The sequence below is a fragment of the Halichoeres trimaculatus genome, unplaced genomic scaffold (assembly GCF_033239565.1).
Source record: "Halichoeres trimaculatus isolate MK-OKI-2021-1 unplaced genomic scaffold, fHalTri1.1 fHalTri1_scaffold_19, whole genome shotgun sequence".
Lineage (NCBI taxonomy): Eukaryota > Metazoa > Chordata > Actinopteri > Labriformes > Labridae > Halichoeres > Halichoeres trimaculatus.
In genome coordinates this window covers 3,070,820-3,085,498 of record NW_027437197.1, presented here as the reverse complement: position 1 = coordinate 3,085,498, position 14,679 = coordinate 3,070,820, and the positions used below count along the sequence as shown (strand labels likewise).

Here is a 14,679-nt window from a genome sequence, read left to right as displayed (position 1 = left end):
TTAACAACATAGAATAGGAGCCACCCCAGCATTCAGCAGAGGAGATAAGCTTATTGAAGGAGATAGATATCAGCCGCTCGGGTTTACCAGACAGCTCTCTGATGTTCTGATCCCTCCTGATTGTTGCTCACAATAAGCCAAACAGCCGTGCTGAGCGAGGAGTTCGTTACCTTTTCTAACGTGTTTTTTTTGGGGTGGGGCGGTGAAATGAGCTGAGCAAACCCAGTCTGCAGGAAAAAGTGTCCTGCCATCTGCAGAGAAGTGTCCTGGGTATCAGTCCTGCTGACGGAGGTGAAACAGGAACTCTGTAACTCCAGCTGAAGGATAACGCTGCATCGTGCTACATCTTTTTTAGTGTTGACACAAACCGACTAAGCACAAATCTGCACCGTTTATCAGACTTTGGATAAATTTGGTGAAACTCGGTCCTTCCAAAGACAGATTTGTTGCCTCAGACGCAGCAGAGCAAACACTCTGCAGCACGTTGCATAAGCTTATATTGTGTTTATATTGCTGCGTTCGTGTGTAAGCAGGAGCTGCTTTTCTGCTCCTGGGGGAGAAACTTGGGAAATGAAATTTTGATAAAAGAGCCTTGAACAAATTAGCACGCAGCACAGGAGAGAAAAAGAGGAGAATAGATTCAGTGAAGGAGACAGAAAAACCAGGAAGTGTTTGAGAGGACGAGCGGTGACAGGATGAGGCTGCAGGGACCAGATGAATCACTCGCAGAAGGAGCTTCAGTCATAATGAAAGTGGTCGTCATGGAGCCGGGCCTCAGAGAGCAGAGGCAGCAAACAGCATCGCAGATGTCAAACAGCTTTCCTTCACTGTCCCGGGCTTTTAAGCTGACTCAAGACATATGGTCTGCATCCATTAGCGGGATAGCCTGTATTCTTCTCACCGCTCCCCTCTCGCTGGCTCCTGCTGCTGCTGCAGGCCGCCGTTAAAGCAGAGACCTCAAATAATCTGAGAGTAATCCAGCTTCAGTCGCTGCAGCACGACCACAAACCAACAGTTCAGCTTCCTGGTGTCAGAGCGTGTTAAGCTGCTGCTCGCTTCCTGTCGCTCGTTTGCCTGTGGTCTCCTCTGGTTTCCTCTGGTTTCCTCTGGTTGGGGTTTGGTTACTGCTGGTTCACCACAGCACTCACACACACACTCACACACACACACACACTCATTCCTCTCTCCACTGGAGCTGCTGAAAGAGAAAAGTTCCTCTTCGACTGAAGTCCGGGGGCTGTTCTTCCTCAGTCGCTCACTGAGCCACCTGCTTGGCCTCCTTTGCCAGAGCTCATTTGGAGCTGCAGAGGACTTTGCTTCCCCCTGGTAACGACAGAGTTCATGAGTTTTATGAAAAACCCCGAGCAGGAAGTGGAGAGTTAAAGACCAAAATTGAGTGTGAGGAAGTTCAGGAGTACTAAAAAGGTGCACCAGTCGAGCTTACAAGTGTCTGATTGGTGCAATGATGCCATTTTTCCTCAGTCAGAAATCAGAAATCAGAGCAGATACAACCTTAACATACTTAACACTGCAAAAACCTGAAAGCATATCAAGTGTTTTAGAATTATTTTCAGTAGAAATTGTCTTTTTAGACTGAATATGAGCCACATTCACCAGAAAGTGTCTTGTTTCAAGTTATTTATAGACAAAAAATAAGGTTTGAAGTGCTGTAACAAAAAATAAAAATTAGCCAATAGTGCAAGAGAAAGGTTGTATTAACTCATTATTCTAGTTTCAAGCAAATTTTTAAGCAAAATTTCCTCTTGTTCTATTGGAGGACTTTTTTTTTTTACTTATTACAATCAGATTATATGGAAGCACATTTCTGCCAGAAAAAAAAAAAGTCCCAATTATGAGATAAAAAAGCTGAAGTTATGAGATGAGGAGACATAATTATGAGATAGAAAACTGGAATTATGAGATAGAAGTTGGAAATTTTAAAAAAGAAGCTTCATTAATATAAAAAAGGCATCATTATAATGAGATAAAAAGTTTAAATAATGATTAAAAAATAAATTATGAACTTAAAAGTAAAATTTATAAGTTGGAGAAGTCAAAATTTTGAGATAAAAAGTAAATATGAATATATAAAAAAATGTGAAATTATGAGACAAAAAGTCAAAATTATAAAATGAAAAGTCATAATTATGAGATAAAAAGATGAAATTATAAGGAAAAAATTTGATATAAGATAAAAGATTTAATTATTAGATAAAAAGTCAAAATTATGGGATAAAAATGGGAATTTTTGAAATAAAGACGTCATTTATATGAGATAAAAAGTTTAAGTAATGATAAAAAGTTAACATTATGGGCTGAAAAGTCAGATTTATGAGTTGAAGAAGTCATAATTATCTGATAAAAAGTTGATATAATGATAAAAAGTTAAAATCATGAGATACAAAGTCAAAATAATGAGACAAAAAGATGAAATAATGAGATAAAAAGTCATTGTAAGATGAAGATGTGAATATGAGATTAAGAGTCAAAATTATGAGATAATAAGTTAAAACTATAAGTTGAGATAATTAAGTCATAATTTTGAGATAAAAAGTGAAGTTATGAGAAAAAAAGTCGAAATTACGAGATGAGTCATAATTGTTATTAAAAAAAAGCCGAAATTTTGAGATAAAAAAACAAATTATGAGATTCATATCGGAAATTTGAAATAAAGATGTCATTAATATGAGATACGGATGTCATAATTATGAGATAAAAAGTTGATTTAATGATAAAAAGTTAAAATCATGATCCTCAAAGTCAAAATTTTAAGATAAAAAGTCATTGTTAGATGAAGAAGTCATAAATATGAGATTAAGAGTCAAAATTATGAGATTATTAGTTGAAACAATGAGAAAATTAATTCATAATTTTGAGAAGGCGTCATTATTATGAGATACAGTTGTCATTTTTATGAGATGAAAAGTATTAATAATTTCAAAAAGTTTGAATTATGGGCTAAAAGGTCAAATTTAAGAGTTGAAGAAGTCATAATTATTAGATCAAAATTTGATTTAATGACAAAAAGTCAAAGTTATAAGATAAAAAGTCATTTCTATGAATTTAAGAAGTCATAATTATGACATTAAAACTCAAAATTATAAGATAGCAAGTTGAAATAATGAGATATAAAGTTAAAATCATGAGATATCGAAGTCATAATTACAAGATAAAAGTTTGGAATTATGAGATTTATGTGCTGCTGCTTGTGTTGTAGTCTCTGAATCACCTCACTCACCCAGCCGACAACACAAGCAGGAGCTCATTATTCTCATAATTTTGACTTTTTTGCGTTTTTTAACTGGTGGAAATGGGCTCACATAAAATCAGACCTCAATTTTGTCTTCAAACAACTTAAAACAAGAACATTTTCTGGACTGATCAGCTGAATGTGGCTCATATTGAGCATAATAAGACAAATTTTACTCAAAATAAGACAGAAACACTTGATAAGATCTGAGTTTTTTGGAGTGTTAAGTGACTGAGTGGTATCCCTTTAAGTCCTGATCCGTTCTCTCCATCAGGGAATCATGAGCAGAACACAACCTGTGCTAATTCAGCAGGTCTGTTCACCGAGCCGCTGTCCAGAAACGAAAACATGTCGAGGCAGAAAGAAATCAGGGCACAGGTGCACAAACAGCTAATTCACCGCCTGCACGGCCAAACCCCGACTCCTGTTGGCTGGCAGTGCCCAGAGCCCGATGAGGTCTGCAGTGCCAGGAACTCATAACGCTGATAAATTATGATAAGGAACAGAAAACAGGAGGCGTCAGATTTATCAAAGTAAGATTTATGTTCACTCTACATTTCTGACAACCTTACCAAAGGCCCAGAACAAATAATTAACTTTTTTACAAGATCCCAAACTCACTGAACCCTCTCACTGAAGATGATTGTTGTTTGGTGTACGGATCTGATCTGGGAGTTTCCTGCTCGTCCATATGTGTATGTGGGACGCCAAAGCCAGAGGCAGGGAGAGCACAACTTCCATCAACAAAGACAGGAGCAACACATGTTTTCCAAACCCGTTATCAGAACACTGGTCCTGAAATCAGCACTTAGCTACAACTGAAAGTGTGCAGGTCTCTTTTTTAATATCTACTTATTATTTTTCCATGTCCAGCAGAAAACTCTCTGCTCGTCTCGTTTCAGAAATGGTTTATTTTTTTCGTTTCCTGAAGTCGTGAAAGAAGCAAAATCATCGTCACAGCAAAATCCCATTTTTCACTTATTGCAAATTTACGCGACAGAAGAATAAACCCATCAGATTCGGAGTGTAAGATGTGTTTGGGTGATGGCTTTTTCAGGATTACAGATCCAAAGAACACATCAGAAAATAAAAGACTCTGTGTGCAAAGGCTTTTAGACTGCTGGTTGTGGAAAAACTGATGAACACAAACACGAACACAACGAACACAAAAAGACCGGTCAATTTTTCTTTCTCCATTGGCAGATTGATTTCAGCCTTATCAAGCACATCAGACATCATTTCTGTCCTTTAAAGTCTTGAAATCAGACATTTTTCTGGACTTGTCAGCTCATATTAATATTCTAATAAGACAGTTTTACTTCAAATGAGTCAGACACACTTGTTTATATTTTTTTGTTTTCATAGTGTAAGCGTTAAAAATATAGGATGAACACTGCAAAAATTGAAATCTTACCAAATTTGAAACCACATTTAAAATATGCAACAGCAGAATACCCCCTCTTTAAACCCATTTTTGGGTCGCTGTCTCTTTAAATACAAGAAAAAACTTTATCTTTTATTTTAAGCCCCTGGAAGACAGTACAACACTCGAAAACAACTGAAATCTTCTCAGAGTTTTTGTTTTGTATTAAGTAAAAATTGTCTTTTAAGACTCAATATGAGCAACATTCAACTGACTGGTCCAGAAAAATGTCTTGTTTTAGGATATTTAAAGACAAAAATAAGGTCTTTTTTAATCTTTTTATCTCATAATTGTGACTTTTCACCTTATAATTTCAACTTTTTCTCTCATTAATTTAACTTTTTGTTATCATATCAACCTTTTATCTCATAATTGAGACATCCTTGACTCATAAAATTGACTTTTTAGCCCATAATTTAAACTTTTTTTATCATTATTTAACCATTTTATCTCATATCAGTGACATCTTTATCTTAACATTTCCTGTTTTTATCTCACACTTTCAGATTTTTATCTCATAACTTTGTTTTTTTTTACTCATAATTTGATCTTTTTAGCTCATAATTTTAGTTCTTTAATTTTAATTATGATTTTTTTATATCATAACTTCATAATTTCAACTTTTTTATGTCATATTTGGGACTTTTTTTTTGTCCTTTTTGTTTTTTAATGGCAGAAATGGGCTTCCATATAATTTGCCTGTTACAAGTTAAAAAAGTCCTCCAATAGAACAAGACAAAATTTCTGTTTAAAATTTGCTTGAAACTAGATTAATGTGTCAATACAACTTTTCTCTTTTGCTATTTGCAGATTTTTTTTACTTGTTACATTAATTCAGACCACATTTTTGTCTTAAAATAGTTTGAAATCAGACGTTTTTCTGGACTGGTCAGTTGAAAGTTGCTCATATTAAGTCTAAAAAGACATTTTCTACTAAAAATAAGACAAAAACACTTGAGAAGATTTCAGTTTGGGAGCACGTGTTTGGACTCTTTTGTGAGTCACACTGCAATAAATTAAACCTGAGCAAGTTTTTGTCTCATTTTTTATATAGTTAGTTTGTTTAGTAAGACATTACCCTTATTTTAATGAAGAAAAGACAGGTACATTTTCTTAATCCAGACATTTTTTTTTAACCCTTTTCAAGCACATCGGGCATCATTTCTATCCTTTGAGGTCTTGAAATTAGACATTTCTCTGGACTTGTCAGCTCACAATTAGCCTAATAAGACCGATTTACTTGAAATGAGACAGAGACACTTTGATTAAATCCCAGTTTTTGCAGCGTAGGTACAGGAATAAAGAAATAGCCCTGTGTCTGTATGAAGTGATCATTGTTGAAGTTTTAAAACCATTTCTCAGAGACTCTTTTGCAGCACGCTGCGGCAATGACCTGAAAGCTGTGAGTGTAATCTTTGGAGATAAACAGTTTGGTTTGCCGAGCCAAGAAAAAAGTGAATCTGTCTCAAGAAAAATTGAAGAAACTCAAAAAATAAAAAATGCATCTAAAATATTTGACCCCAAACTGAAACTCTGCTTTTTGTTGAGTCGTAATCTTCAGCGATCGTCTCACTAAGCCTCATGAAGCTTTAACAACTCTCACTCTTCCTGTCTCGCTGCCTCCTGTCTCACTCTCACTGTAATCACTCACCATCTCCTCACTGATGCTTTATCACCATCCCACGAGCCGTGCCGAGGCAGCAGGCTGTTCACGGCGTAGTAAAAAGTCAAATTGTTGTGCTGGGAAAGAAGGAAGAAAAAGTCAGCAGTAGCAGGCAGTTAAGAAACTCATTACCTTGCAGCACATTATGGCCTGAAAGCGTCACGGTAATAACTTTACTCACACTGCCAGTTTATTCGGGGTTTACTCTGGATGTGACACCGGCGAGGAGTGTGTGTGTGTGTGTTTGCTCATAATCTGTGCACCTGCTTCCCATATCCTCAGCTTAATACTGTCCCCATTCACTGTGCGGCGCTGATATGATAGCTTAGCCTGCAGCCAAAGCAAGGCAGCCGCGCTACGCCCGTTTAGTGCCTGTATAAATGACAGGACTTCCATTAAGAGGATGGGACACGTTACAAAAGAGCTTTATTCCACAGCTGGTGACTGCTGATTTCTGATACGGCTTCATATTTACCGCCAACATGTAAACTGTTGTAAATACTATTGAAATAATATCTTTATTTTTATTTTTTCTCCATCTCCACATCCATCCTTCCCTGTCCTCCTTCTGCTCCCGTCCATCTCCCCACAAAGCAACAGCATCGCGGCGTCCGCAGTGTGCGCCTTCAACCTGAGCGCCATCACCCAGGCCTTCAACGGACCCTTTCGCTCCCAGGAGAACCCACGCTCCACCTGGCTGCCCACATCCAACCCCATTCACAACTTCCAGGTCAGTGCGGACACGTCAGACTAGACCAGTGGTCCCTGACCTTTTCCAGTCCACCTCAGACCCATAAAGACAGATTTTAATATCCTTTGAAATGTAACTGAGTTTCACCATTTAAACATTATTCTGTGTATTTTTATTTTAATATAATTACCCCCAAAAACACACACACAAACACAGAAATCATGCTATATTGAAAATAATTTGGTGGCCTACTTGCAATACCTTCACGGCCCACCAGGGGGCCACTTGACCCCACAACTAGCACCAAAACCAGGACAAACACTGCAAAAACTGAAGTCTTATTAAGTGTTTTTGTTTTATTTTCAGTAGAAAATGTCTATTTAGACTAAATACGAGCCATGTTCACCTGACCAGTCCAGAAAAATGTCTTATTTCAAGTAATTTAAAAACAAAAATGAGGTCTGGATCATTTGTCACAATTTAAAAAATTTGCCAATTAAACAAGAGAAAAGTTACTTGTGTTCAAGCAAATTTTTCTTGATGTATTGACAGATTTTTTTTACTTGTTACAGCAATTCAGACCTCATTTTTATCTTTAAATACAAGACATTTTTCTGAGCTTGTCAGTTGAATGTCACTAATATTGAATATAATAAGACAAAGTTTTTACTTAAAATAAGACAAAAAAAAAAATATTTCCTTTTTTTCTTTCTTTTTTGTGTTTGTTTGTTGGTTGTAGTAGTCTCAGGAGTGTTATTATTTATATTTTAGGTTATATTATACTTTTGTAATATTACTGGGTGGTGTAATATTTACCTTTGTTCTAAAAAAAACTCCAAAAAAACCCATAAATAAATAAAAAGGTATTTACGACACTGATTTGATCAGTTACCACATCTGAAGTATTTCAATTAACACTTTACAAAAAAAAAAAAAATCATTAAAATGAAAGAGTCGATAAACCAAAAATGTATAAATAAAAAAATTAAAAATTAGTAAAAAATAAAAATAAAAATAAACTTTTTGTTAGTTTTTGTTCTAAACAAAAAAAAATTGTAACAATAAAAATGTATTTACAATACTGAATTAATCACTGTTAGCACATCCAAGGTATTCAAATAAATGTTTTAAATGGAAAAAAATATTGAAATGGTCACTCTGAAAGATTTGATAAACAAAAAAATAAAAAATAAAAACAAAAAAAATAGACAAAAACACTAGATAGGATTTCAGTTTTTTGCAATGTCGTACTGTCTTGCAGTGGCTTACCATAATTTAATTTAATTTTTATGCCTTTAATCAGATCAGAGAGGATGGTGGATAGAGTAGGAAACATGGCGAGATCAGGGGAGTGACATGTGGGAAAGATGCTGGATTCAAACCCTGGCCAACCACAAGAGGGTCAACCTCATGGACGTAGACCACTAGGCCATCTGCACTTCATTAAAGGATGACTTTTGTCTATAGATTGGAGAGGCAGGCCTCAAACACCAAGGTCTGACCTTAGCCCCGCCCCCTGACAGGCCTCCAGAGGGCTGGCCAATCAGAGAGAAGGGAGAACCAGGGAGCCTTAAAGAGACGAGGCATTTCAGAAAGAAGCTGACTCTAAAGCGCCAGGGAGAGAAAAATAGAGATTTGTTTTAGCTGTAAATCATATAAAGCTGCTACGGGGGCACCAGAGGGACAGAATAAAGACTTAAAAAGCACCTTACCCCCTCTTTAACAAATTAAACCCCCATCAAAACAACACTTTGTCATTTAGATACAGAGCACGGCTCTTGAACTATCTCTAATCCAGTATCTTGTACCATGTGGTGTCTGGAGTTTGCTGGCAGAGCTTCACAGTACGGTTGCCGCCAGAGAGGTTAAAAAATAAACTTTATCCAAGTTTGATAAAAGTGCATGAATTTAACTCTAGTTCTGGAAACGAGTGAGATTAGTGTGTGTTTCTGTTCCCTGGAGAAAATGTGGCAAACCTTCTGATAATCATGAGATAAAACAAAATGGTTATAAAGAGTGTTTGCACAGTAGGTTTAACAAACTGCAGCAACTTTTTTGTGATAAAATCTGCCTGAAGGGGCTGGATGTTTTTTCACAAAGAGGAATATAACAAAAAAAAGACGTGTATGTAATAAAGTAATCGAATTTCCTGCCGTATAGATGTCAAATACCGTCCAGAATTGAAAAATCACTGTTCCCAAACCATCTGCTGCTCCGTCACCCAAATATGGATCCCTCAGCAGATCAATCTCTCATTTGAAGTCCCAGAGAAAGAGCAGAAGCTGCACGCCACGCTCGGCTCTGCGGCTCACACAGAGCCTTCAGAGGGCTGTCATTTCACGTTGATCCATCTGCAGCGCCTCAGAAATTGTTGCAGTCACGCCATTATCCCGATGAAGTCCTGCTCCGGCTGTGAAAGCTGCGCTCACCACGAGCAGAGTTCAGATCCTGAGCGTCTTATTGATTCTGTGGAGACGGTAACCGGGTGTGTGGGATGCTTTCTGTGTTTGCTAACCTGCTCTCCTCCTCCTCTTCAGTGCGGCACCATCGATGATGTAGGTCCTAACGAGGGTTTGACTGAGCGCAGCCTGCAGGACGCGCAGAGACTCTACCTGATGAACGACGTGGTCCAGCCGGAGTCTGTGGACCCGCTGGTGATGCAGGACGACGTTCGGTTCTCCAACCTGGTGGTGGACATCGTTCAGGGCATGGACACGCTCTACCACGTCATATACATCAGCACGGGTAAGACAAGAGAAGAAGAAACTTGTTTAAATAAAAGAAGAATAGATGTGAAGTTAAGTTTTCAGATCTTGATGCTGTTACTTCTCGTCCAATCAGAATACGGCACCATCTTGAAAGCACTAGCCACGCCCAACAAGAACCTTCAGGGATGTTACCTGGAGGAGATGGAGCTCCATCCGTCAGGGGTGCGAGAGCCGATCCTGAGTCTGCAGATCCTGCACAGCGACAGGTCCCTCTTTGTGGGGCTCAATGACAGAGTCCTGAAGATCCCGCTGGAGAGGTGCTCCACCTACAAGACCGAGACGTGAGTGCAGAAAGAAACACGACGATTCACCTCAAAACACAAAAACAAACAGAAAAAAAATCTGTGTTTAAATGCTGAGGGACTGAAAATGCTGCAGTAAGCATGCCAGGCCTGTGGGTGGCGCTATCACTGTGTCCAGATTATACAGAAATACACTTCTTATAAATCAATAAACTCCCTCTGAAAGGGTTTTCAGAACAGGTATGATGGACACCACACACACACAACAAACGTAGTCGAACAAACAGATAAATAGAGAAATTAGGTTGTAAATCTGAAACATAAACACACAAAACTCAGAATTAACTCAAACAAATTCACCTTTATCTGTATAACATATAAACTGTATATAGAGTGGACAGCGTGGCTCCACCATTTATCATTGTACGGTTTTGAAGCCAAAATTCCCCCGTCACAGGCGCCGCCATTGTAGCAGTTTGGAGCCAGAGGCTGTGTCCGAAATGGCATACTAACATACTACATACTACATGGTATTTGAAAGTTTTAAGAACATTTTAGGCGAGAAAGTCATCACGTAGAAAACCAAAATGTGGTCATTTGGGCCATAAAACGCACGCATACAAATTTAATTTCGACATTTCGGACATTCTGTTAAGAGCGCCAATATACTATCGAAGAAACTTCCGGTCCGCTACAAAACGAGCCTAATTTACAAAAGCGTTAAAGAATTTAAAGGAGATAAACGGGTGCTTTTATTTTGAAAACGGGAAGTTTGCTAGTGGATGATTTTTAGCTAACACCGGTCTCAAGACGAATTCATCTCTCTTCAAAAAATTAAAAAATGTTTACTGCTCGCAGACACCGAAGACGATCCGTCCGTCGCCTCAGGCACTTTATTTCTTTGTCCTTACGTTTAGGTTTCCCTGTAGAGCTAAGTCCACTTTAGTTGCTTCTCATCTTGTCATCTCATTCTGTATTTACGTTTATAAATACGGGGCTCGCAATGCATTATGGGGCGTGTCAGTGCGACTAGTATGCCCACCTCCCATACTTAAAATTTTTACTGGTATAGTATACATCCGGGTATTTCTCGCGCACACAATCTTTTCATACTATTTAATGTGAACGCACTACAAACTATTTTTGACCTCACACTTAGTATGAGTAGTACGTTAGTGTGCCATTTCGGCCACAGCCAGAGTCTGCACAGTAGAGACGATGAGGGATTCTGGGAGAATCTGAGTGGAGCTGGGTGACAAAAATAATATATGTTTTTTTTCTTTCAAGAGTCTAATCACTTCTTGACTCTACCTCCAGACATATTTTACAATCCCCGAAAAAAATACACGAGAACGTCAGCTGTCAATAATCGTTAAATGTGACGTAAAACCTCGTTTTTAACCTCATATAACTAATGAAGACGAAACTTTTCAGAAAAAAGAGGACTTGAATACAGGACAGCCAAATGATATCTTCAAACCACCACAACAATCAGACGTGAGAAACATTTCTACCAGGTGTATTAATTTTTTAAAGTTTGACCACAGCCCATCTGGAATGACTGGAAAGCTGGATTTTTAAACCTATACTGCAGCCAGCCACCAGGGGGAGCAGTTTTTGTGGAGACCTCACTTCAAGCCGAGCAAGCAGACGTCCATTTTTTTTTACAGTCTATGGTAAAACACTAATCTCTCCATAAACACAGAAAAAAACGATGAACGACGATGAATCCAACGAAAATGAAACTTAAGGATTGACAGCACATGGCGATAACCCTGCCTACTCCATGCATACAGCACGTGATCAACAGATGTTACTTGAGCGAACATCAAAGAACTATAAAAATATACTAACCGTCTTGTCCAGAAGTTTCCACTGAAAACTCCAGCTTCCTGTTAATAGGTCGGCTAACAGCTGAAATACACCCGATGCATCTGTAGTCTGTTTCCGTTGCGTCACGGCAAATGGATCAAATAAGTTTCCAGTCAAGTTAATGTGTCAACTTACACTAGATCCGTTCTGTTGCAGTCCATGGTCCACTGTAACGCAGCACACACGCAACCATCCTATTTTTGACAGACGTGGAGCTGTGATGCATAAATTCAGTCAAGGGAAGATTGCGCGGGACAAGAAGGTGTGACCTGAAGCCACCTGAAAACACCCAGAGACTTTCAAAATAAAACAAACCATGTCAAAATTAGTTCGTACTCATCTCGACCATGATGACAAACCAGGCCAGGAGTCAACAGGTTGGAGGTTTTGCAGCTCAACATGACAAACGCAGTCAAGATGCAACGCAACCGAGTCGCACTGCAGATGTATCTGGTGTGTTTCAGGGGTAAAACGCTGTTTTAGTGTAAACGAGAGACCAAAACGCAACAATACTTTTGTGTTTCACCCTAAAACCCTTGTCGTATAAACGGCCCAAAAACCTAGATTTGATAGAAGAAGTTATTTCATAATCAGACTGTTTTCAATTGGTGAAAACTCACGAGGAGATGTCACCTGCTTTTGGAAATTTGTGGTATGATTCCTGACTTCCTCCTGGAGAAAACACAGGATCCCAAACTGCTCCTGAAGGCAAACTGAGCGTGTGTGAATGTTTCGATTGGCACAAATGGGCAGATTGCACCTTGCGTTGCAGCGTCAACCATAAGTGTTTGACTTTGTGTGCGTTGGATGGATGCTGACACCTCGTATTTCGCTGCATAAGTGTGAGGAGCTCTGTATAAGTGCAATCCATGGGAGACTTCAGCGTGTCTTAATGGACATAAGTGTGTTTTATCACCTCACTGCCACGCTCTGTCACAGCGGACTCTAGCGCCACATCAGTGTGTTTTTGTTTCGTGTGTTTGGCAGCAGATTCAGTCGTACCTGTTGTCCTCTTTGAAGGTGATTATCTTTCCTGAACTGGGATTAATGTCTCAGAGACCCTGTGTGTAATCATCTCAGACCTTATGGGAGCAGATAAATGAACAGGGCAGTATCTCCTCTCTGGGAGGAATTAATTGTGCCGGCTTTTCTGCAGTAATAAATTTTTGCATACTACAAAGATAAGAGCTGCTCCGGCTTTTGTTTGTGTCTGAATCAGAGGATAAACAGACAGTGTGAGTCAAGCCACCTCGCCTGCTCGCCTGCTCACGCGCTGCCAGAGAAGTTTCCGGGCATGGATGTGTGTAGCAGCGAGCTAGAAAGGCACAGATAGAGAGGAATAGACAGAGAGGAGCCTTTTTGCTTTGCCGTCTCCAGATTCAGAGTTATTCATGTGAAAATCGGAGTCTCGAGGGGAGGAAAAACTCACCGGCACTTTCTGCAACCTTCAGGATCTCATCAGGATCCTCTTCTGGCCACCTCAAAGTCAGCGCCATCCTGGAATACAAATGGCTGGATTCTTCCTCTGTGTGTGAGAGAGTGTGTGTGTGTGTGTGTGTGTGAGTGTGTGTGGTGGGGGTACGCGGTGTGATTTGTGCGTGGGTGGGAGCTTGGACAAGTTCTCATATGCGTGCTGCCTGATGAGTCAGCTCTCTATTTCTAGTAAATCCAAACTTCTAGACACATGGGAGCTCACACACACACACTCACACACACTCACAGACACTGTGAAGAGAAACTATTGCATTTAATAAGATGTGGCTGAGATACCCGAGATGAGACACACACACAGAGGAGCAGGAGCAGGAGCAGGAGGAGAAATGCAGAGACGGGGAGAAAAGCCGAGCCGCTCCTCTTTCAGACACAATGGGCTGAGACGATTAGAGGAGCGGGCTCCAAGGGCACCTGAAAGGTGTGAGAGGAGGGGGTGAGGCAGGACAGGCCGTCTTTAATCCAGTCTGTGGCGTCCGTCTCACCTCTGTGTTTCAAAGGCGACGCTGCTGAAAGCGAACGGAGCTGCAGAAGACGACAGATGTCGACCTGTCTGTCGCTCTGACTCCAGAGTTTGTCACAAGGGACTCGAGAAAAGGTTGCATTACAAAAAAAGGTTGCAGTGCATAAAAACATAAATGCATGAGCAACTTCAGCTTGTATTTGCACCAACATCAATCTTAATTGTAAATAAAAACAAGCAAACGAGGCAAGGATAAATATCATAACTTGTCAGATCAATAATTAAAAACAAAGATTTGTTTTTATGATGTTAGAAACAAGAGATGCAGAAAATCTTGGCTTCTTGAGAATCCAGAGACATGATTGTTTTCCTGTTTCCGCACGACTTGAAGATCAGCAGGAGCACGTTGTTTCTGTCCCTGTTAAACAAATTCAAACTGAGAAACCCTGTGTTACATTATCGATACCTTAGTGTAAAATCAGACTCTGGATGCTAACAATACGTACCAAGTAGTGTTGGAGTCGAGCCACCAAAACCTGGAGTCTGAGTCCGATCCAGTCAGGTTTACCAAAGTGCTGCGCAGTAAAATCAAACAAAACAAAAATAAAATGACTAAAATGAAATTAAAAACAAATAATAGCCACAAAAGCACACCCTTAAAAAACTTAAAAGGACAGAAATCACATGAAAGATCACCTCAGGTTTAAAACCAGTGTTTGGGACGGCAACGTGAAGGCGATCAGCAGACCTGTAGACATTTAAAAGGTCAGAGATGTACTAAAGTGCTGATACAAGATTTTTTAAACAAAATAAAAT

General features: G+C 39.2%; 1 protein-coding gene across 3 annotated transcripts in view; it reads left to right on the top strand.

The window, feature by feature from the left end:
• Positions 1 to 14,679, top strand: part of sema5ba (sema domain, seven thrombospondin repeats (type 1 and type 1-like), transmembrane domain (TM) and short cytoplasmic domain, (semaphorin) 5Ba) — a 251,797-nt gene that overhangs the window by 195,611 nt on the left and 41,507 nt on the right. For all 3 annotated transcript variants that reach the window (XM_074695481.1, XM_074695479.1, XM_074695480.1), the window contains exons 10-12: positions 6,931 to 7,066; positions 9,565 to 9,772; positions 9,869 to 10,076. In XM_074695481.1, coding sequence (XP_074551582.1) covers positions 6,931 to 7,066; positions 9,565 to 9,772; positions 9,869 to 10,076 — 552 coding nt within the window. The remainder of the gene's footprint in view (positions 1 to 6,930; positions 7,067 to 9,564; positions 9,773 to 9,868; positions 10,077 to 14,679) is intronic.